Here is a 25,369-nt window from a genome sequence, read left to right on the forward strand (position 1 = left end):
GGGCACGGGGCACAAGTCGGTCAGCCCTGCCCCGCTCTGCTGAGTATGTGTGCAGTTAACGCTAAACCAATTGTCATCAAATCAACTCCAATGCATGGTGACCTCATGTGTGTCAGAGTAGACCTGTGTGCTCCATAGGGTTTCTAGTGGCTGAATTTTCAGAAGTAGATTGCCAGGCCTTTCTTCCAAGGTGCCCTCTGGGTGGACTCAAACTTCCAACATTTCCGTTAACAGCTGAGCCCATAACTTTGTGTAACCTAGGAGTGCGTAACTTTCATTCTAGGAAAATATCTGACCGTATTGAGTTTAGAAGAGCTGACCCAAATTCAGTGCCCCCAGTCCCCAGCCCCCACACATAAATGCCCGTGGTGCTTGCACATTTACATATGTGTGGTTTATGCAAATTGCAACTGTTAAGAAAGGAGGGCACAAGTTCTCGGGTAGGAATTGTTTGTTTTGCATCTGGTATTAGTGCAGGCTGTGCTCACCGTGAGTGACCTTGTGAGACGCTGAGATCAATGGACCTCATTTTGGGCACCATCAGGGCAACCTAACTGACAGGCTTCAGCAGAATGTGCACACCTCAGTCTCCCCTGGGGTATTCAGTCCGGGCATCAGTATTTTTGAAAAAGTCCCCGTGTGACTTGAAAACCACTGCCTTTGAACGTATCCTCCAAATATGGTAACTTTTCAACAATTTGTAAAGATTGTATAGTGACATAAGGAGCCCTGGTGGTGCAGTGGTTAAGTGCTTGGCTGCGAACCGAAAGGTCAGCAGTTGGAATCCACCAGCCGCTCCTCGGGAGAAAGATGTGGCAGTCTGCTTCCATGAAGATTCAGCCTTGGAAACCCTATGGGGCAGGTCCCTTCTGTCCTACAGGGTCGCCATTGAGTCAGAATCGACTGGATGGCACACGACAACAACATACCTGTGATTCTCAAGCCTGGTTGACGATTTTGATTCAGTGTGCCTGGGGTAGAGTTCAGGACACCTTTTTTTTTTTTTTTTTTTTAAACATTCTGGGTGATTTTAAGGAGCCCTGGTAGCACAACTGTTAAGCTCTCAGTCACTAACCAGAAGGTCAGTGGTTTGAACCCAGCAGCTGCTCTGCAGAAGAAAGATGCGGCAATCTGCTTCCATAAAGATCACAGCCTTGGAAACCCTATGGGGCAGGGCTACTCTGTCCTATAGGGTCGCTATGAGTCGGAATCCGCTTGATGGCAATGGATTATATAGTGACATGAAAATTGTTAAGACTAAAAGTGTAAGGGCAATGCTATGTGACACCCAGCGAATACGGTCCAGGGTTGATGCTTTTATAAAGCACCCCCTGTCTCTCACCAATCAGTGGCACAGGCGAGCCCTGTGCTTTAATGATAGGTTCCCACCTGTGTGTCTGATTAAACCAAGGCTGCCAGTCCTAGCCCTAACTGGAGCCCTGGTGGTACAGTGGTTAAGAGCTATGGCTGCTAACCAAAAGGTCGGCAATTCGAATCTACCAGCCTCTTCTTGTAAGCTCTATGGGGCCATTCTGTTCTGCCTATAGGGTCACTATGAGTTGGAATCGACTCAACAGCAATGGGTTGTTGTTTGTTGTTGCCAGTCATAGATCCTAGAGTTGTTCCCGGATTTCCTATAGCCACAACTACCCAGCCCAGCTCTTCCTGACCCCGGTCACCTGCCATTTGAGCTAGCATTGGTGAAGGAATGCTGGAAACAACTGCCTTCTAGTTGCAGTTTGTAATATAGCTGGGCCAGCCTGTCCATCTGCAAACACCTGACTGCATTGCTTAAATCCCTACCATTAGTGAATCACCTCAGCTATGTGTTCCAGCTACATAGGTTATGATGCCAATAAATATCCTTGGGGAAGCCACATGCTGAGTTAACCTCAGTCCCTAAACATCTGAAAGCAAGTTGGTTGAGGATATTTTCTTTGAGGTTGTGAAGAGGATAAGTGAAGAACAGGGTGTGGGGATTTAGAGGTTCATTAAGAGCTTAAGGAAGGCTCAAAGAAGAAATAGGGCACAGACTAAGGCCAACGTGGGCCCCTGTAGATAGTTTATCGGGAGGTCAGCAGAGGGTATACACTGAGCTTTTAATTTGTTTAATAATTGCCAACTGTTAAAGGTCAGGAGATTGCTCATAAATATTCAGCTTTCTCGCTTCTCTGGAGCAATCAGGTCTCGCCACACTGGTCTCTCATTCCTGCAAAGTGACAGTCAGCTAGTATGGAAGCCACTGCCTCCTCTTGATAGGGTGTACATTCTCCAGTGTGCAAAACTCCCCTTCTGGCCCAGTTCCATCTGGGTCCAAATCCTGATCCTGGCGTTACTAGCCGTATGACTGTGGGCAAGTGGTTCGACCTCTTCTGTAGACTTGGATAATACTAGTAGAACCTTCTAGGGTTCTTTGAGGATTAAATGAGTTAAGAAACTTGAAGCACTTAGAACAGGGTCTAGCACTTTGTTCAAAACCCTTGGGCTGTTACATTACCCCTATTACTGACTCTGGCACTACTAAGTTTCATGCCAGTCACTTTTTGGGATTTGAGTTTCCATCTCCCGCAACAGGAATTTTAAAAGTGAGGGCCTTGATGACCACAACGGATGCCATTGAATTGTGTGTGTGAAGAATATTGTTGTGGCAAATGTTGGTGGTGGTGCCATCGAATCGGTTCTGGCTTAGAGCGACCATGTGTACAACAGAAAGAAACGCTGCCCGGCTGCCCGGTCCTGCGCCATCCTCACAATTATGTTACATATATACAAATATTATGTTACATATGTACATATATACAGATATTATGTTACATATAATCTTACCACAATAAAAAAAAAATAAAGACAGGATTCAGCCTGCAAAAGAAAAAAAAGAAAGTGGGGAACCTTGGAGACTGAGAAACCCTTTGCAAATCTTGATCCTCCTTCCTAGTTGTACGATCTTGAGCAAGTTACCTTGCATCTCTGAGCTTCTGTTTATCTCTAAAAATTGAATGATAATAATACTCGTATAACAGAGTTTTTGAGAGCATTAAATGAGGCAACATAAAAGAAAACTCCTTGCATGGTGTTGGCACATAGTAGGTGCTCAGTACTTAACTCATTTTCTTCCCTTTCCCCACTCTGCCCTGCCCGGAGAGCTGGGGGTGCTAAGTGGGTCATGGAAGAGAGAGGATTTTCCAGGTCAGTGGCATTCAGCTTCAGCTCCAATTAGCACTTTCCCTGGTAGAGCAGATTTCTATTAATTTAGGAGCCATAACCTTCAGGATTAACTGGGGTGACTTTCTTACCACTGAGTCTCGGGAACTTTCTGACTTGAGTGGGCTGAGTCCAGTATGGATTCTTTCTTCAAGACTGAAGCGCATTAGAAGGGGTGACGCTTAAGCGAATTGCCAAATGCTTCCTCTTGAGCGGTGGGCCTCAGGGGCTGCGTCTGGGAACTGATCAGAGATGGGAACAGTGATTAAATCCAGCTGCCTGTATCGCTTTGGGCACATCAGAGCAGAGTGTAAGCACTGGGCAGAGCCTCTGTGTTGGTGTGGGTGATTCTGCAGCGGCTTCTCTTCACTTGCCATCCTCCTGCCTGGATGGAAACTGAGCTAGTCCTTTGGAAACGGCCTTCTCTCCAACTATCCTTTTGTGTCCATCTCATTAAAGTCCTCATTTTCTACCTAAAATAATTAGTATCGCTTTGCTCAGATTTCCACTCCCACTTTGAATACGTGTAAAGGAGACAGAGACAGAAACCCAAACTGGCATCGCATTATAGTGAAACGAAGCAGAGACTGTATAGCACAGAGCTGTAAGAGCTCCGGGTCAGGCAGAGCCCTTCCAAGCCCAGCTCTGTTATTTCGCTGTGTGACTTTGGGCAAATGACTTCACTACTGTGGATCCAGTGACTTTATCTGGAAAATGGGGATAATAGAAGCTGAGGTCTCAAGGTTGTGACGATTAAAGAGGTAACGTCTGAGTGATGGCTGAGAAATCTCTAGCACAAAGCCTGAGCACAGAGGACCTGCAAATACATGGGTGCCATTATTGATATTATCAGTGTGCATGCTAACCAAGACCTCATTGCCTTTTCTTTCCTCCCATCCTAATCCTGCACGAATCTCAAGGCACGATTCAACTGGTTTGCCCCTTATAAAGCCTTTCCGAACCAAGCCAGGCCACGAAGCTCTCCCATTTCTCTTAAAAGCTCAAGGATTGGAGTTAGGCAAAGATAGAGTCCAATCCCAGTGCCTCCACTTAACTGTCTCTGTGTGCCCTCACTAATTGCTTAACCTCTGCATGTCAATTACTCTGGCATTCAAATGGGGAAAACACTGCTACACCTACCTCTTTGGGCTGTTGTGAGAATCAGGTAAGATCATAAGTGAAAATAAAGAAAATAGCTTAGAACATAATAAGTGCCCAATTATTTTACCTTCTGAAAGATCAGGCATATATGTGGGAAATATGTGCTTTTGTGTGGGGGTGGGGGAGGGTGTGGGAAGAGGGGAGGGTAATAGTTTCTGACCACGGATTGTCTTGTAAGCAGGAATCAGGCCAGGCTGGATGTCCAACAACAGAGTAAGAAAAAATTGTTGAGTTCATCTTTTCTTCATGATGAACAAGTCCTGGGCAAACAAAGGATTCGGAAGTCATGGACTATTTAGTGCAAGTCAATTCTGGGAAGCTTCTTGGACTTTTCACTTTTGTTTCTTCTCTGGATGCCCTCTTGTTGGTCATTTGATTTTTTTTTTTTTTTTCCAATCACCAACTCCTCCCTCTTTTCTCTCTGAACCTATGCTGAAATCTTGAGATCAGGAAGATTTCCATGTGGCTTTGGATTCATTTATGAGAGGAAGCCTGTCTGGTCCCCTCTTGGAACATCTATTCATCTTGTTATTTAGCACTGGCTCAAAGACTCAAAGATGGAGGTTTTCGATAATTAAGTAATTTAAACAGAACACCAAAGAAACCTCAGTGGAGCTTAGAATAATGTGTGATACAAAGAAGATGAGATGAGCTGGGCTAGGTTTTGACTATTTAATGAGCTTTCAGAAAGTAATTGCTTGAAACTCGGGCCCATTTGACTAATATTTTTTCTTCTGTTTTGTCATTTTCACAAGTGCTTTGCTGAAAAATGTAAATAGTATCTGAATGAATGTGCCCTTTGCCTTTGTTGGGGATGGTCAACCAGCTTTCATGGTGGGGAGGAGGGGAGTTTGAAGATATTGAAAACTTTTCTCATTAAATGCAGCAATAATTGCACAAAACTCATCCTTGAACCAAAATGTATCGTGTGACATTTCCAACTTGACCTGTGGGGCCACATTCACGCTTAGGCTTGATTAGCCATAAGGGGTCTCATTCTACGAGAAGTGGCAGCAGGCACTTTGTCACGTCCATCTGTTACAAAGACTTGGCTAGGAAATTATTGCTGAGATGAAAAACAAAAAAATTAGTTGAAAGCCTTGGCTAACTCTCTGGAGTGATGATTTCTGCATACCTCACATTTCCTTTTCTGAAATCCATTAAATTCAGTGTCTCTCTTTCTCTTGAAGCTGATGACCAAACACCCAGGCAAACGTCTGGGTTGCGGACCTGAAGGTGAACGTGACATCAAAGAGCATGCATTTTTCCGGTATATCGATTGGGAGAAACTTGAACGCAAAGAGATTCAGCCCCCGTACAAGCCAAAAGCCGTAAGTCAGCTGTTCTTTCTGACTGTTGGGTACACACACCACATGCTCTGTGTGCAAGGAATGTTCTCTAGGGGGTAGACATCAGTGCGTCCACTTGAATATGTCTGCATGTGCTCATATGGAGGTACAAAGTCACCGGGTACATAAATGGAGTTTTCAAGTCATGCCACCTGGCCTTTGTAAATACGGGAAAGACCATTGCTACCGAGTTTTTGTTTTTATTGATTTGATTATTGTAACTGTCTGAGCTGACAACTTCTTGGGACTAGTTCTTTGGTGAGCAGGGTTCAGATCCATTTTTGGATCTGATCTAATTTTGCCCTTGTTCTTTTGTGGGTTCGACCGTCATTTGCTCTTCATGCTGACATTGAAAAGGTCATGTTGTTTATCTCAATGGTATTTAAATTTAATTCTGAAACATACACCCTGTCTGAGTCGGTAAATAAGACGGCGATTCACCAGCCAGCTCCCACCCAAGGCGAAACAGAATGACGGGGAAGAGGAAGTACTCCTGGGTCTCAGACCTTCTTGGAGGTTTTGAGTGTGGCTTTGAGATGATTTTTATAATGCACGAATAAAAGTCTCATATTTCACAGAGCCGTGTGCACACGGGAGGGTTTTCCATCCCCCGAGACTCTGTGGGGAGTATTTGTCAGCATTGGGGAGGAGGGTTTTGCACCTGAATTAATCAGAACTGTGATTTTGCTGGGAGCATATTTCTTTGTTAGATTAAGTAGAGTGAGAACCTGGGGACTTTATTATGGGTTGTAAAACTACTGACTTAGGCTGAAAAGTGAACATAAGCATTGCCATAGAAACCGAAAGTTGTAAGGATGATAAGGATGAAGAAAATGACAATGAGAGTTATTTTGATATTATTACTGGTATTCATTCCTTGAGCATCTATAATGTGCCTTGAGCACCTATAATGTGCCAGACATCATATTAGGCACTTCATATGCAGCATCTGGGGACAGTGGTGGTTCAGTGGTAAAATTCTTGCCTTCCACAAGGGAGACCTGGGTTTAATTTCTGGCCAGTGCGCCTCGTGCACAGACACCATCCTTCTATCAGTGAAGACTTGCATGTTGTAATGATGCTGAACAGGTTTCAGCAGAGCTTCCAGACTAGGGCAGACTAGGAAGAAGGGCCTGGTGATCTACTTCCAAAAATCAGCCAGTGAAAACCCTATGGATCACAATAGTTTAATCAGCAACCAATTATGGGGATGGTGCAGGACCAGGTAGTGTTTTGTTCCCTTGTGAATGGGGCCACCATGAGTGAGGGGCCGACTTGACAGGAGCTAACAGCAACATGGCAGCATCTAATTAAATCCTCACAGCAACCTATTAATGCATGTCCTATGATCCCATGCTATGAAAGAGGAAATGGAGGCTCAGAGAGGTTAAGTGCTGTGTCCTAGGTAGCTCAGCCAGTGTGTGATGAAGTGAGGATTCAAACCTGGGACAATATGGCTCCATTGGAGGCATATCAAAATGTTCTGGGGCAAAGGGCATGTGGTTCAAAAAGTCTCCCAGGTGGTTCTCCTATTTGCCTGTTGCTGCACCTTTCCCTCCATCCCAGATCATTAGAACCCCAGCTCTGCAGCATTGCTGATGAGTCCTGTCTCTTTCTGGACATTTCCTTTTGTTGGGAAGCCAAGTCCTATAGAGGCAACTCTTCTCATTGGGAGTCTTCTAGTTGTTGCAGATTTCTGTGTTGATGTCAAACCAGCCTCCCCAGAATACCACGCACTAGCTCCTGCTCTGCCAGCCGGAGCCTCTTTCTTTATAGAACGCCCTTCAGACATTTGCAGAGGCTGGTTGTATACTTCCAAATCCTGTGATTTCTAGGATAAATACCCTCCTCTTGTAACTGTGCCCCATATGACATCACTTCCAGGTGCTATTGCCATCCAGGGACAAAAAAAAAAAAGCCATCTTAAAATACATGCACGGGATTGAGTGCAATATGCCAGATAGTGTCTGACCCTCAGTGAATACAGTGAGATTCTCTTAATCATTCTAGAGCGGGTGAACTTGGAGAATTCGGTTCTCTCTGTGCTTCAGTTTTCTCATCTGTAAAACAGGGATAATCATACGATCATTATAATGCATAAAGCACGAAGTATGTGCCTGGTACCTAGTAGGCACTCAAGGAGTGTTGGTTATTAGTGTCACATGTTAATCTAAGTCTTGCTGCAGGGTCTTTGAGGGGCAGAACAGTAGAGTCCTGCTGATGCTATTCTTCTGGAAATGTATGCACCACACGTGTGCTTGAGGTTGGACAGGGCCCTGCATGTCATAGGCAATATCGCTACTTGGATGGAAAGATCAAAAGGCTATCTGGAAGAGAAGATTCTTCATTCTGGTCCATCATTTACAAAACTAGGAACTCAGAGGTGGGACACACAACTCATTTGTTTTTGTGTGGGGTTATTAATGAGTTCCTCAAAATGGAACCTACCTCCCTCACTTGGACAGAGAAAAGATACAAATCCTTCCATTCCTATCAACACTGAGTCCAGTAGGCATTTGGGTACATTCTGTAGTTGTAGAGAAGTGTTTCTCAAAGTGCGGTCCCTGGATCAGCGGTATTAGCATCACTTGGGAATTCATCAGGAGTGGTATTCTTGGGCCCCACCTCAGACCTCCTCAATCTGAGACTGGCTGGGGCCCTGTGATCTGTGTTTTAACAAGCCCTTCCAGACCTTCTGATGTATACTCAAGGTTGCTCAAGGTTGAGAATCACTGCTGTGGGGCTCAGTGTTGTAGAGCCCAGGCACAGAAGCCAGCCAGAGGCAAGAGGAACATCACAAGGAGACTAATCCCTTTCTAGTCTAGGAGATTGAGTGGTGGCTGTCAGGACTCAGACTCAGATGCCTACAGAGGCCAGGCAGGTAATGAGAGTGAGAGAGGAGGGCCTGCTGAGGCAGAAGAGGGTGTGGTGGGGACAGAGGCAAACTGGAGCTGGGTAAGCCTTAGGTATTCATCACAGCTGGCTGGCCTTGCAGGGTCGCAGGCTTAGCGTTGCTTCATCTTCATGGTTTTCATGGGGAGCTGGAAATCTGGATTTTTATATCAAATCTCACTACATTTGATGTCTTGGTGACAACATTTTAAAAATTAAACATAGGCCAAATACATCTATGAGCCATATGTGGCCCATGGGCTGCCAGTTTGTAATCTCTGGGGTCATGATTACTGAAAGTCAGCTTGACATTAAACAAAACCCAAAAAAACCAGACCCATTGCCGTCAAGTGGATTCCAACTCATAGTGACCCTGTATGACAGAATAGAACTGCACCATAGGGTTTCCAAGGAGTGGCCTGTGGATTCAAACTGCTGACCTTCTGGTTAGCAGCCGAGCTCTTAACCGTTGCACTACCAGGGCTCTGACACTAAGCCAGTGCCCATAAATCCTGGTGGTTTACAACCAGAGTCCGTTCTGATGCGCTGGTGAAGGATCAAATGGGGTAGTGCGTTGAATCGTTGGACTTTGGGTAGAGAGGGCTTCTACAATCTTGGTTAAATATTTTTAATAGCTCTGTGAAGTGATAATGAATATAAAATGTCCAGCCCAGTGCCTGGTTCATAGAAGGCACTCACCAAAAAAATAACTGACCTGAAAGTCATTGTTAAGCCCATGTGAGGGAATTAAAGACATTGGCCAGTTGGAAAGCATATCAAATGCAGAACAGTTGAAGGATCTTGATGATATTTACTAACAATTATAATATTTTTCTATCTTCAATTACAATAAGTTATCAAGTTGCCCTTGTTAGATGAATTAGAAATAATTATAATAGATACACTATGCATCTGTTTGATTCAACCTGGGCATATGCCTTTCACATTGCAGATACCTAGCCTTAGTGCTTGTCTTAGTTACCAAGTGCTACTGTAAATGAAATCCACAAGTAGGTGGCTTTAAAGACCAGGAATGTATTTTCTCAGAGTTTTGGAGGCCGAGAGTCTGAATTCAGGGTATCAGCAGAGCTATGTTCTGGGCCTGTGGAAGGCCACTCCTGTCTTTTTCAGTCTCTGGCAACCCCGGGCGTTTCTTGACATTCCTTGGCTTGTAGATGGGTCCTCTCGTGGTCTCTTCCCCCATGTGTCTCTGTGTCTATTCTACCTTGTCAATAAGACATCACTCAGAAGGGATTAGGTTTAGGACCCACCTGCTTCCTTATGTCCTCATCAGCATAATAAAAGAAAAATCTTATCTCCAAACAGGGTCACCTTCACAGGTACAGGGAGTTAGAACACCAACATGATATCCTTTTAGGGGGGATACAATTCAATCCATAACAGAGTCTCCCACTCCCACCTAAGGATTCTACATCTCCCCTTCCCTAGCCCTTCTGTCTGCCACTTCCAAACAGCCTGCAGTGAGCATGTGTAGAGCTCCAGGTGCCTCATGTGATATCTGTCAGTGCTCTTGATTCATGCATGCTATTAAATAGAGTGCGCTGAGAGAACAAACAAGGGACAATAACAGGATTATATTCAAACATCAGTAAAGGGTGCTATTATTGAGGGTTCATTAAAATAATTTTAAATGGGTTTTTAAAGTTGTTCTCAGTGCCATCTTTTATTGTGGCAAGGAACTGTTCACAGAGTATTGTTTGGAACTGTACCAAAATACTCCAGCTTTGGTGTATTGTGCAGGGTACAAGAGTAAGTTTTTTTTGTTTTTTGTTTTAATTGTGCTTCTGATTTGTCACTCTCTTACTTAAGCCTCCTGATAGCTCTTTGTTGCCCCCAGGACAATGTCCATTTCTCCTTAGCACATAAGGCTTTTGAGATCTTCCAAGACCAGGCCTCTACTCCCCAACTCAACAATCAGCATTTCTGAGCCTCTTTCATTTCCTCAAACACACCAAACCTTCTCTTCCCTCCTGGTTTTGTCCATGCAGCGCCAACCGCTGGAATACCTAAAGCTCTTTCCCAGGCTCCACCCACTCCTCCTGTGCCTTGCCCCTGCCTGGTCAGCAAATCAGTAGACCATCATGGCTCTTCTTGACTCCTGAGTGGGGGTTTTCTAGTGTTCTATCGACAAACTCATCACACTTTGTTGTAGTTACTTGTTCAATACAATCTCTGTCTTTTTTATTAAGCTGTAAGATCAGAGCTGTCTTTTTCATTGCAGCATCCCAATGCTTAGTGTAGAGTTCAGCACACAATTGTTGTTAGCTGCCATCTTTCAGCTGACCTCTGACTCATGGAGACCCCATGCACAATGGAACAAAACGCTACCCAGTTCTTCACCATCCCCGAGATCAGTTGTAGATTGGCGTGTTGTGATCCATAGGGTTTTCACTGGTTGATTTTCTAAAGTAGATCAGATCGCCAAGCCTTTCTTCCTAGTCCACCTTAGTCTGGAAGCACCAATGAAACTTGTTCAGCATCATAGCAACATGCAAGCCTCTAGGGACAGAACAGTGGTGGCCAGGCATGAGGTGCATTCCCTGGGAATCGAGCCTGGGTCTCTTGCATGGAAGGCGAGAATTCCACTACTCATAGGTGCTCAATAATCTTTGCCCAATAAACAAATGGCTATAAGTCAGGATGCTCTAGTATACTGTGCTGTAGAACATAAAGGATTCTTTAGGGATACATATTAGAGCACAGGATGCTTTTCTCAGGTCCAGCAGGGTGTCTCAAATGAACTGTTGGTTGTATAAGTTACTACCCTACCTATAAAGGGCTATGATCTGGGTGCTGAATTGTAAACTGTTGTGGCTTGGGCAACTGTACTGAATTATAAACCGTTGTGGCCTTAAGCAGCTGTGCCTTGTGCTGTAGCATGGAGTGTGCACTGCACTGAATTGTTGGACTCTGGGTAGAGAGGACTGTGACTCCTGTAGCCTCCATTGTGTATTCTAGTCTAGTGTCACAGGTGCCATGATGTAACCTAGCAGAGCAACTTGAACTTGAGTGTGCACACACAGATCACCTGGGGATCTTGTGAAAATGCAGATTCCAATTCAGCCGGCCTGGAGTGGTGCCTGAGATTCTGCATTTCTAACCAGCTCCCAGGCTGTAGGATGTTGCCTGACCACATATACTTGGTGTAGCAGGGGCTAGAACTCAGCATGGCAGGGTGCAGCAGGCCGGTGAGTTAAATGGCGACTCCTGTTGTAGTCGGTCTGCTGTGTAGTATGGTGAGGGCTTAGTGAACGGCTGTATGTGGTTTGGTATTTAATGTGCTGGTGAGATGTTGTTCGGGGCACAGGGCAGGCTGTGTGGTTCCATGGGTGGTGGGTGAGACGTGGTAGTTTGTGTTCTGGAGGGCAGAGGATATAGCAAATGACTGAGAAGTGGTGTGTTCTGGTCTGTCTTCTGGTGGGGACATTATCAGGTACATCATCCATTCAGCAGGTATTGATTGAGGCTAGGTACTGTTCTAGGTGCTGGGGACACAGCAATAAAAATAACCAAAGTCCCTGCCCTCACGAAGCTTACATTCTAGAGGGAGGAGGCAAATGCTAAACCTGTAAATAAGTGAAACATATATGTTGAAAGACAATAAACATTATGGAGGAAACTAAAGCTGGGCTGGGTGCTGGGGGCTCCAGGGTAGGGAGAGATCAGTTTTAAATAGGGTGGTCGGAGAAAGGGACATTTGAACAAAGACAGGAAGAGGGTGAGGGAGTGAGTCATGTGTATATCAGGCGGGAGTGATCCCGGTGGTGGTGACAGCTGCAGAGGCCCTAAGGCAGGAGCTTGGATGTCGTGTTCAAGGAAGAGCACAGAGCCCCAACGGTGAGCTGAGTGGGTGAGGAAGAGAGTGGAAGGAGATGAAATCTGAGAGGCCCTGGAGACACAGATGGTGCAGGGCACTGTAGGATCTTTGGCTTTCACTCCAACTAAGATGGCAGCCACTGGAGGCTTGAGAGCAAGGGAATGACATGATCTGACTTTGGTTTTGAAAAAGATCACTTTGCTGTGGGTTCAAGGGTAAGATCAGGAAGATCACTTGTAAGACTCTTGCAGTGATACCTGTGAGAGGTGGTGGTAGCTTGGACAGGGTGGGTAGCCTGTTGGAGCTGCTTGAGAGCCTCCAGGCTGTATGCATCTTGGCCTCCCCAATCCAACCTCCATAATTACCCTCTATACAGGCATGAAGGAAGGGATGAATGAAGAGTCCTTTTCAATTTCTACATATTTGCTCTTTGAATACCATACAGGGTAGCCAAGTATTTGGTCCTGGTGAAGAGTAGGATGAGCTAATGAAATAGATTTTCATGAATGCTTCTGTAGTTCAGAGTGCTGGGTTGCAGGACATACAGCACGGCGTGGTTGTACTTCCTCTCATGAATGTAAATGATCTGGTGGTATAGGAGGTTCCAGGTGCCAAGGCCGTAACTAGAGAGTTCTCTTGTGTCTGGAAGATCCAGCTCAGAATTTTGCTGTGCTGTGGTATAGGAGGAAACCCTGGTGGCGTAGTGGTTAAGTGCTATGGCTGCTAACCAAGAAGTCGGCAGTTCGAATCCACCAGGTGCTCCTTGGAAACTCTATGGTGCAGTTCTACTCTGTCCTATTGGGTTGCTATGAGTCGGAATTGACTCGACAGCAGTGAGTTTTTTGGTTGGGTAGTATAGGGTGCATTGAGGCTGCACTGTGGGTAAGCCTGTTTTATTTGCGGAATTTCTAGCACATGATACTATAATGTCACAGCACAAGGTATGTTAGTGTAGTATGTTTAAACTGAAAAGCCTGATTGAGTTTTTTTTTCTAAATTTTACTCACAATTTTGTTGTTGTTACTGAGAATACACACGGCAAAACATAGGCCAGTTCAACCGTTTCTACATACACAATTTAGTGACATCAGTTACATTCTTCGAGCTGTACAATTGTTCTTACCCTTCTTTTCTGAGTTGTTCCTCCCCCATTGACATAAACTCTCTGCCCCCTAAAGTTCCTGTCTAATCTTTTGAGTTGCTTTCATCAAGTTGATCCTGTATAGATAATTCTTAAAAGAGCATAATGCTCAAGGCAGACCTTTTTTACTAGTTAAGCTAAACTATTATTCAGTTTTAAGACTTCAGGTGATATTTTGGGTTTAAGGTTTAAAGATTATTTTAGGGCAATATTTTCAGGGGTTTATTCACCTTCCATGGCTCCAGAAAGTCTAAAGTCTTTAAGAATTTGTAAGTCTGTTCTACATTTTCCCCCTTTTGATCAGGATTTTTCTATGGAATCCTTGATCAAAATGTTCAGTATTGGTAGCTCGACACCATCCAGTTCTGGCCTCATGGCAAAGGAGGCAGTAGTTCATGGAGACAGTTGGCCACATATTCCATTTCCTCCTCCTATTCCTGACTCTCCTTCTTCCTCTGTTGTTCCAGGTTAGTACAGACCAATTGTGCCTTGGATGTCCTCTTGCAAGCTTTTAAGACCCCAGGTACTATGTAATGACTAGGAGGTAGAACAGAAGCACTAAACATGTTATTAGGCCAATTAACTGGGAAGTCCGATGAAACCATGACCCTAAACCTCCGAACCACAGAACCAAACCCCATGGTGCATTTGGTTGTACATAAGCAGCCTCTCTCTTGCTCTCTTTTTTATTTGTTGTTGTAAATATATCTATCATACAACTTTTGCCAATTCGACTTTTTACAGGTGTACAACTTATTGACAGCAATTACAATAATTGGCTGTGCAGTCCTACCCTTAATCAATACAATTTTTCCATCACTGTTAACCCTCCTTCTCCCCCTTCCTCCCGCTCCTGGTAACTGCTAACAAACTTTGGTCTCTGTACATTTGCTTTTTCTTGTCTTTCTCTGTAAGTGAGGTTATACAATATTTGTCCTTTTGTGATTGACTTATTTTGCTCAGCATAATATCTTCAAGCTCCATCTATACTGGAGAATGTATCAAGACTTCATTTCTCCTACTGGCTGAGTGGTATTCTGTTGTAAGTGTGTACCACGTTTTGTTAATCCATTGATCTGTTGATGGGCATTTAGATTGTTTCCACCTTTTGGCTATTGTGAGTAGTGCTGCAATGAATAGTGTACAGGTCTCTTTTTGAGTCTCTGCTTTCAAGTCTTTTGGGTACATGCCTAGGAGTGAAATTGCTGGGTCATATGGTAGTTCTATTTTTAGTTTTTTGAGGAACCTCCACACTGTTTTCCACAACAGCTGTACCATTTTGCATTCCCATCAACAATGGATAAGGGTTCCAATTTTTCCACATCCTTGCCAACATTTGTTATTTTCTGAGGGTTTTGTTTTTGTTTTTTTAAATCTTAACCATCCTAGTGGGAATGAAATGGTATCTCATTGTGGTTTTGATTGCATCTTTCTATGGCTAATGATGCTGAGCACCTTTTCATGTGTTTGGTGGCCATTTGAATGTCCTCTTTGGTGAAAGGTCTACTCAAGTCCTTTGCCCATTTTTATAATTGGGCTATTTGTCTTTTTGTTGTTATCAAAAGTTTTACTATATTTTGATTATCAGATTTGTGTCAGATATATGGTTTCCAAAGATATTTTCCCAATCAGTAGCTTATCTTTCCACTTTTTTGGTAAAGTATTTTGAGGAATAGAAGTTTTTAATTTTTATGAGGTCCCATTTATTTTGTCTTTTACTGTTTGTGCTTTTGTTATTATAATCCATTGTTGAAAGCTAGGCCTGGCAGCTTTGCCGCTGCTTGTTCTTTGAAGAATTTTATGATTTTAGTTTGCACACTTAGGTCTTTAATGCATTTTGAGTTTTTTTTTGTGTGTGTGTACGGTGTGAGGCATGGATCCTGTTTCACTTTTCTGCATGTGGAAATCCAATTTTCTCAACACCATTTATTGAAGAGACTTCTTTCCCCATCAAACAGGCTTAACACCCTTGTCAAAAGTCAGTTGACCATGGATGTGTGGGTTTCCTTCTGGACTGTCAGTTCTATTCCATTAGTCTGTATGTCTATTGTTATACCAGTACCAGGCTGTTTTGATTACTTTAGCTGTATAGTATTTTTTAAAATCAGGAAGTGTGAGTCCTCCTACTTTGTTCTTGTCTTTTAACATTGTTTTAGCTATTTGAGGCCTCTTGCCATTCCATATAAAGTTGAGGATTGATTCTTCTATTTCTGTAAAGACAGCTGTTGGAATTTTGATCTGGATTACATTGAATCTATAGATTGCCTTGGGTAGTATTGATGTCTTAACAATATTAAGTCTTCCAATTCATGAACTTGGGGCATCCTTCCATTTATTTAAGCCTTCTTTAGTCTCTTTCAGCAGTGTTTTATAGCCTTCATTGTATAAGTCCTTCAGGTCAGATTTATTCCTAGGTGTTTTATTCTCTTAGATGCTATTGTAAATGGAATTGTTTCCCTCATTTCCTTTCAGATTTCTCATTCCTGATGTACAGAAACCCAGATGATTTTTGTTTGTTGACCTTGTACTCTGCAGCTCTGCTAAATTCCTGTATTAGCTCTAGAAGTTTTCTTGTGAACTTTTTGAGATTTTCTGTATTTAGGATCATATCCGTGAATAGAGATAATTTTACTTCTTCTTTTCTACTCAGATACCTTTTATTTCTTTTTCTTGTCTTATTGCTCTGACTAGTACTTCTAATACAATATTGACAGAAGTGGTGAGAGCAGGAAAAAACCCTTGTTTTATTCCCAATTTCAAGGGGAAAGCTCTCAGTCTTTCTCCATTAAGTATAATGCTGGCTGTTGACTTTTCATATATACCCTGAATCATATTGGGCAATTTCCCTTCTATTCTAATCTTCTTTAGGGTTTTCATCAAGAAAGGGTGTTGGATTTTATCAAATGCTTTTTCTGCATTCATGAGATGATCATGTGGTTCTTTTCCTTTGTTCTTCTGATGTGGTGATTGAGATTTTGATGGTAGTTACCCTGAGTGAGATGGATTGACACAGTGACTGCAACGGTGGGCTCAAGCCTAGCAATGATTGTGAGGATGGCACAGGACCAGACAATGTTTCATTCTGTTTTACATAGGGTTATTATGAGTCAGAATCAACTTGACAGCACCTAACAACAACATATGATTATTATGAAGTGCTTTAGTGAAGTCCTACCACTGATTCTCTGTGAGATTCTCCGTAGTGCCTGTAACACCTATTTCGGGGCTCGCTGTGAAAACTGGGTAGGGTCGTAGGTCTTGGGCTCAAGTCTTGAGCTGCCTCAAGGAGGCAGCCAAGAAGCAGCTACAGCATAAAAGCAGCAAGTTGGAGAGAGAAAGATAATTAGGCCACAAAGACACCCTGTCCCATTCCAGTACAAGGAGTCTCAAGCTCTAAGTGTGTGCCCAATGACCTGCCTGCTAGTAAATGTGGCTCTATTATTGTTATAAAGTGTAATCAGTCTGATCACCAGTTCACTCTGGACAGGGCTTGAGACGTACAGCTTGACCAAAAGCAGACACAAAGTAGCCAGAGTCCCTTTTTCCTCATCCTTGCATTGTCTCATAGGCAGCCATCCAGTACTCTCTAGATATGATCAGCATGCCCACTCCCTCCTTCCTTCCATTCCAGCTTATGTCCAGACAAGTCCAAGCCAACCTTTGTGATAGACAGATTCCAATCATTTCTGTTCTTCACTTTATATGTTATTCGTCATTAGTTGCCCTCAAGTCAATTCCATCTCATGGCAACATTATGTACAACAGAATTAAATGTTGCCAGGTCCTGTGCCATCTTCATGATCACTGGTTTGTTTGAGTCCATTGTTGAGGGGCTCATCTTCCAGTACTGTATAGGCAATATTTTGTTGTAATCCATCAGGTTTTCATGGCTAATTTTCAGATGTAGATTGTCAGGTCTTTTTCCTAGTCTATCTTAGCCTGGGCCCTCTGCTGAAACCTGTCTACCACGGATGACCCCGCTGGTGTTTGACTACTGGTGGCATAGCTTATAGCACCATCGTAACACGCAAGCCACCACAGTACGACAAGCTGACAGATGCGTGGTGGTCAGTTTATATAAAGCTTGATAATTTGAGGCATTGGTATCTCATCAGAGCCTGGGAATCTTGCAAGCTATAGAAGCATAGCCCATCATCCCCATTCAGCTTTATTCCAGCCTCTGATTTAATATCATTTTCAAAATACTGCATAGGTTATCTGCTCACATACCATTGCCCACATCCTCTGGGAGTCTAAAAGCTGAACTGCTTCAGAAACTAAATCATGCTCACAGGACTTGGTTTCTTGGTAATTCTGTCATCTGAAAACATTGTTTATGTAGCCGAGGTCAAAAGCTTCAAGTACTGCTTTAATGAGCGCAATTCTGTTCATGTGACATTCTCCTCAAAACCCAATTGCCCTTTACACCGTATGAGTAAGTGTCTCTGTGTGTCCGAATGCATGTGGTTGATGTGCTGACATTTCTGAAATGAAGCCAGGAAGTGTAACCTTTGTATGTTTGCTATTAAAACTCTAAATTCAAGGCTTAAGAAAGGGATTTAACTTTCACTCAATATGATTTATCCAACCACAGAATCTGGCTCCCCCAGAAGTACCTGATACTCAAGAGAACAACACCTTTTAAAAAATTGTGATTGGAAATAATTCTTATAAAACCTGTACTCTTTAAATATATTGGAAAAAATTTAGAGCTATATAGTAAGACAGGCATTTTGTACACAGTAATTCTCTAACTCTTGTGGGTGGCATTTGTTTTCTCAGAAGTCCTATAACTAGAGAGAACTTTGAACTTAGGCTGATGAGATTCCAAATCCTATGTTGCCTTTCCATGAAAAAAAAAAAAGTCAATATTTATTGAGGTCTCGCTCTGGGCCAGGCATTGTTTTAAGTGTCTTGCATGCATTACCTCATCTAATTCTCACAACAGCTCTATGAGGTAGGTATTATCATTGTCATATTACGGATGAGGGAATGGAGCTCGGAAAGGTTAGGACATTTGCTTAAGGTGTAGCAGCTAGGAAGTGGCAGAGCCAGGACTTGAACCCGGGACACTGGCCTGCCTCATATTCTTGGAAGGATTGTTAGAAGCATTTGGAGCTTCTTTTAAGGTTTGCAATTGTGCTCAGAGGAGTTACAATAACACCATCTAACGGTGTCTGTTACATAGTAGGAAAAAGACTAAGTATTCTTACAATTCAAATGATTGAAAATTTATTTAAAAATATTGCAGCAAACAAGTAGCATGTTCACACCTTTTACAGTTCACTGGCACGATTTTGAAAGTTGCAAATCTCACTCGTTCCTTAAGGCTTTGATTTCTAGGCTGACAAAGATGAACCTCTGGAAGCAGGGCATGGCAGAATCTGAAATGAGACACTGAAGATGGGCTGATGAAGGAGTAGACATCTTTTTCCATTCAGTTCTGTTTCTTTTTTTGGGGTGTCCAGAGTATGGAGTTTGCAGAGATCTTAATCAAAACATGAGGCTACATTCCTGTACTGATTAACAAATAGCTAAATTTTTTTTTTTTTAAGAGTCATACACGACACATAGCTTGGAAGTCTCTCTGTTTCTCTTACTTTCCATGTGTCTACCCACCTGTGGAAAACCCATTTAAACTGCAGATCAAACCAGGTTGCCTTAAATGATTGGACTGGACAAGTTCCTGAGCTAAATGAGGTTCCTAAATCACCTGCCAGGTGCATGACTCTGAGCCTTGCAAAAGCTGTCACCTGCCAGAGAAGCCAACAGTTTGGAATTAAATGGTAGATCAAAACCAGTTACCGTCAAGTTGACCCTGAGTCATGGTGACCCCAGGTGTGTCAGAGTAGAACTGTGCTCCATAGGGTTTTCGGTGGCTGATTTTTTTTCAGAAGTAGAGTACCAACCCTTTCTTCCCAGGTGCCTCTGGGTGGACTTGAACCTCCAACCTTTAGGTCAGCAGCCAAGCACATTAACTATTTGCACCACCCACTGATTCTGAATGGTAGAAGGGGAGGTCATATGGTGGGAGAAAGCAAGAAACTTTCAGGATATGCCTGTCAATAACCACTAAAATATGATATAATACAAGTTAATGGTTGAAAGATACCTTAGATGTCAAATTCAACTCTTCTACTCTACAGATAGGAGTCCTGGTGGTACAGTGGTTAAGCGCTCGGCTGCTAACCAAAAGATTGGCAGTTCAAACCCACCTACTGCTCTACAGGAGAAAGATGTGGCAGTCTTCTTCCCTAAAAATTAAACCAAAACCCGTTGCCATCAAGTCGATTCTGACTCATAGAAACCCTATAGGACAGAGCAGAACTGCTCCATAGGGTTTCTGAGGAGTGCTTGGTGGATTCAAACTGCCAACCCTTTGGTTAGCAGCCGTAGCGCTTAACCACTGCACCACTATGGTTTCCTTCATAAAGATTACAGCCTTGGAAACCCTATGGCGCATTTCTACTCTGTCCCCCCAAAAACCAAACCTGTTGCCATCGAGTAGACTCTGACTCATAGGGCCCTTATAGGAAAGGGTAGAACTGCCCCATAGGGTTTCCAAGGAGCGGCTGGTAGATTTGAACTGCCGACCTTTTGGTTAACAGCTGAGCTCTTAGCCACTGTGTCACCAGGGCTCCATACAGGGTCGCTATTAGTTGGAATTGACTTGATGGCAGCAGGGTTTTTTGGTTTTATTCTACAGATGAATAAACAGAGCCCCAGAGATTTGATAAGTGACACACAGAGGAAATGTAACAGAACTAGGGCAAGGAAAGGGGTGCCCCATTTCATGGATGCGGTGCTTTATTAAAAACACTTTGCAGCAATAACAGTAAAAGCGCCAGACATGTTTATTAAATTATTCAATTTTAGTAGAGAGCAGAACACTCTGCCTATTTTGTTGACCTCATTTCACCCTTCAACTACTCTTTAATCAGTGCTATTGTAACCTCCCCTGTGCATATACAGAAACAGGCTCAGAGAGGTTAAGTAACTTGCCCATGGTCACACAGCTACTAAGTCCTAGTGCAAATTTAAACTCCTATTTGTTCACCTCCAAAGCCTGTACTCTTGGCCACTATTATGTATCTTCTCTCATCTCTCAAACTCAGGTGCACAGATGTGGGATTTGAACTGCACTTGGCCCAATCCTGGGTTTAAATGCTTTCCTGGGGCATGGGCTTGGGTAGATGGGTCTTCATGAAGTCCAGCTTCTTGAATTCTGCCATCGACACTGTCTACCACACCACACACACACCAGTTGCCTTTGACTCGATTCTGACTCATAGCAACCACATGTGCCTCAGAGTAGAATGTACACCATGGGATTTTCAGTGGCTGATTTTTTGGAAGTAGATCGCCAGGCTTTTCTTATGAAGTGCCTCTGGGTGGACTCAAACCTCCAACCTTTCAGGTAGCAGCTGAGCACATTAACCGCACCACACAGAGACAATTCCCCAGAAAGCTATGACCAAAGGGTGAGAGAACGTGGGAAGATGAGCAAATGGATCCAGAATGAAAAGACCAGCTTTGCTGTTTAACACCTGAGTAAAGATGGACAAATTGCTTGACTCTTTGAGCCTCCATAAATGCATGTTGTCCAATCTCAGCAGGGCCTTTACCATTTCTCGGTAATCCTTGAGTTCCCTAGGCAAGCCTCCCAAGACTTCTCTTTTCTGAAGTTCCCCCTACTGCAGTTCTAACCCTCTTATTCTCAGTCAGTTGACACATTTCTTAAATCATGGAGAAAGAAAATCAAGGTCCATGGGTGGCCGTGGGTGGGCAGTCCTTCCATTTCCTGCTCCCTCCCTGCATCTGCATAATCATCTTGACCTCCTAGACCTCTTTCCCTCTGTCTCAGCAAACAGGCCTTCTCCCCTTCGTGTAAACCCTCCTGTGGACCCATCCTTCCACCCTCTACTTAGGCTGTGTCTTCACCTTCTCTCCATATTAACCAAAGCTACTATGGTTGCAACTAGGAACCTGATTTGATTCAAACTGAGTTTTCATAATAATAATAAAGCATTCAGATGTGACTGGATTCAGGGTCTCAAACAATGTCAACAGGAACCCATTTCTTTATATCCCCGGAGTTTCCATTTCCTCTGTGTCGACTACGTTCTTCATTCTCACTTTCCCAGGCACATAGCAACTCCAGGCTTGAGTCCCATTATCTTCCTTTCCCTAAAATTTCCCACAACCTGGGACTTGATATTATTGAAAGATATTGGGTCATAAGCCCATCTCTCAAGCAATCTCTGCATCAGGGTATGGAATGTATTGATAGGCCAGGCCTGGATCACCTGTCCGCTCTTTAGTCTTTAGTTCTCCCTTTAGTCTAACAGGAGCCCTGGTGGTGCAGTGGTTAACAGCTTAGGCTGCTAACCAAAAGGTCAGCAGTTCGAATCTACCAGCTGCCCCTTGGAAGCCCTGTTCTACTCTGTCCCACGGGTCACTATGAGTTGGAATCGACAGATGGCAATGGGTTTGATTTTTTTTTTTTTTGGTTAGTCTAAAGCAGACATCTTGAGAGAGGAGGAGGGGAAGACCCTCAAAGAGGACCCAGAAGAGGGAATGCCTGCTGGGTGGGCAGAAACAGCAGATGTCTACTCTGGCTCTTTCCTGGCTCTGTCTTCTCAGCACATAAGCATGCTAAGTTTTTCTCCTCTGAATATCCCTTCCCTAATGGTCTGACTGAGTCTAGAGGGACCCCGGAGGTCATGGTCCCCAAAGGGCTAACATTCCCGAAGCCCACTCTTCAGACAGGGATTGGACTGGACTATAAGACAGAAAATGATACTAGTGAGGAGTGAGCTTGTTGGCTTAAGTAGGCACATGAGACTATATGGGCAACTCCCGTCTGAAGGCAAGATGAGAAGGCAGAAGAGGACAGGAGCTGGCTGAATGGATACGGGGAATACAGTGCAGAGAGGAGGAGTGTGCTGTCTCATAAGGGGGAGAGCAGGAGTATATAGCAAGGTGTGTATAAGTTTTTGTATGAGAGACTGACTTGATTTGTAAACTTTCACTTAAAGCACAATAACAGAAAAAAGAAAAAAAATCCCTTCCCTCAACCTAGGCTCCCTGCTCTGGCTACTACCCTATCTGACTTCACATAGAAACAAATTTTTGAAGAAGCTGTCAGTACTCGCTGTCTCCACTTCATTACAATTCATTCTTGCCCTCGGCTCTGTGGAACCTGTCTTCTGCCCCCACAAAAAAAACTCACTCAGCCACAATTTCTCTTATTGAGGTTATCAATGACCTCAAGAATGCCTCCTCTCATAGACTTGTCTTGTCCTTCTTGACCTGATCATATTATTTGGTAATTTGATCTTCCCTTCTTAAAAAAAAATCCTGAAAAAGTAAAATAATTGAAGCAGCACAAAAAGCTACACAGTGAAAGTAAGCCTCCCCCTATCCTTGACCTGTATCGAGCCTCCTTAGTCCTCCTTCCAGAGCCACCCACTGTGGCCAGGCTAATGGTGTGTCCTAAGGAGGATTTATATAAGCATAGAAATACTACACATCACACACAAGGATCCTAGCACATCGGACACATTTTCTGTACCTTATTTTGCTCACTTATTGTATCTTGTTATATCTAAATCTACTTCATTCTTTTAAGAGCTTCCTAGTTTTCTATACGTGTAAGTATAACTGGAAGATGGATTCAGAGTCCCTCCCTCCTTTGTAAACCTCTCTTCTCGCTCGTTTTTATGATACCATACTCACTGATTTTCCTCCTTCCACTCGTGGCCACTCCAGGCAGGAATACCGACTCCATGAAGACCACTGCTAACAATAGAGTTTGGAGGGCTGAGACATGCCATGACCTGAAAAAGGGAAGAAAAGGCTTATTTCTCGTTTATTTACAGGAGTGGTTTCTGAAAAACAACCACCAAGTGCCCCCCAGATTGAGCATGAAAAACAATAACTCAGAGGTTGTGTGTGAGTCTGCTAGAAGTGTCGTTCTAAGGGAGTGCTACTTGGCACAGATGGAAATGTGTTCCTTTTGCCCCTCGGCGCACATCTTCCCTCACTTCTGCAAACTGGGAGCCCCAGGACCTGGTTTAACCTTGTCATTCCCTCACACATCTCTCTAGCATTGGTGGGAAGGTTGTTTGTTTTGGTTTTAAGTGACAAGTCCTGTAACTGAAATACCCTGGGGTAGGTTGGGATGTGTCCCTGGGTGGTGCAAACAGTTAATAGGCTTGACTGCTAGCCAAAAGGTTTTAGGTTCAAGTCCATCTAGAAGCACCTCAGAAGAAAGGCCTGGTGATTTACTTCTGAAAAATCAACCATTAAAAACCCCATGGGCCACAGTTCCACTCTGACACAAATATGGACGCCATGAGTTGGAACTGATACAATGGCAACTGACGGCAATGGTGGCGGTGGTGGTAGGTTGGGATGTAGCCAGCCTGCAGAGCCCCTTTCTGGCCCAGACCATAGTCATCCTCATCCGGCTAGCTCACTAGGATGGTTCTATGTGGCCCCGGCTGCACAGGACTTCATCACTCACACTCAGTGGCAGCTACCATGTATTGAAGCATCATGGGAAGTATTTTATGTATATTTTATCAAGCCCTGCATACCACACACTACAAGGTGGGTCCATCTGACACATCAAGAAGCTAGAGCTTAGGGAACTTAGCTAACTTGCTAGAAGGTTGCATAGCTGGAAACTGATGGAACCAGGATTAGTACCCTGATCAACTTGACTTTTAAGTCCATGCCACACAACCCAATATACGTGAGGAGACAATGAGGTATAGTAGAAAGCCCATTGGCTTTGGAATCAAACAGATCAGGATCTGAATCTTCTTTCTTCCACTTCACTGTGTGTATTGTTATTAGTTGTTAGCTACTGTTGAATCGATTCAGACTCATGGGGACTCCACGTGACCCTGAACAAATTGTTAACTTACCAAATTATCTATTGGGTGGAGATAATCCTTTTCCTGCTGATCTCACAGACTTGTTGTGAGAAGCAAAGCTTTAAAAAAAAAAAAGCAAATAGAAGGGATAATTACTGTTTGAGGGTTAGTTTCTTTGAAGCCAGCCATGTGGGTTTAGGATGAATGGTGAAGAAAAATATGACACTTTGTTGACATGGAAAAATGTTTGCAGTGTATTCATCTAATTTTTTTTTAAACAGGCTAAAGAATAATGATTCCACATTTGTTTAAGAAATAAAAGGTACCCATTCATCTATTCATCTAGCCATTCAGAAGGACACACACCAGATGTCAACATCATGATACCAGGGTGGTGGAATTACAAATGGTTTTGCTGTTTATTTTTCTTGGTACTTTTAAAAAACTTGTTTGCTTCTGCAATATCTGTGGAAGACTGTTAGAAATCTTTGACTCTGTTAGGTCTGGGATCAGATCATGGCATTGACATTTACTCACTGCTTGAGTGTGGTCAGATACTTAAAACCGTAAACCTCAGACTCCTCCTTGTGCAGCAAGGACTCCATAGAGCTGTTGAGGGGATTAACTGTGACAATCATTGTAAAGCACCCAGCACAGTAGCTGGCTTATGTTGTTGTTAGTTTTCACTGAGTTGATTCCAACTCATGACAACCTCACATATGCAGAGTAGAACTGCTCCACAGGATTTTCAAGGCTGTGACTTTTTGGAAGCAGATTGCCAGACTTGTCTTCTGCAATGCCTCTGGGTGGGTATGAACCACCAGCCTTTTAGGCAGTAGTCAAGTGCTTAACCAGGGACTCTAGTTGGCTCATAGTAAGCACTTAATGCAGTGCTGGAGGTGCT

General features: G+C 43.5%; 1 protein-coding gene across 2 annotated transcripts in view; it reads left to right on the forward strand.

Moving 5' to 3' along the window:
- The window catches only part of PRKCB (protein kinase C beta), a 390,245-nt gene that overhangs the window by 346,788 nt on the left and 18,088 nt on the right, over nt 1–25,369 (forward strand). For both annotated transcript variants that reach the window (XM_049904226.1, XM_049904224.1), the window contains exon 16: nt 5,553–5,693. In XM_049904226.1, coding sequence (XP_049760183.1) covers nt 5,553–5,693 — 141 coding nt within the window. The remainder of the gene's footprint in view (nt 1–5,552; nt 5,694–25,369) is intronic.

Source organism: Elephas maximus, chromosome 12 (genome assembly GCF_024166365.1).
Source record: "Elephas maximus indicus isolate mEleMax1 chromosome 12, mEleMax1 primary haplotype, whole genome shotgun sequence".
Lineage (NCBI taxonomy): Eukaryota > Metazoa > Chordata > Mammalia > Proboscidea > Elephantidae > Elephas > Elephas maximus.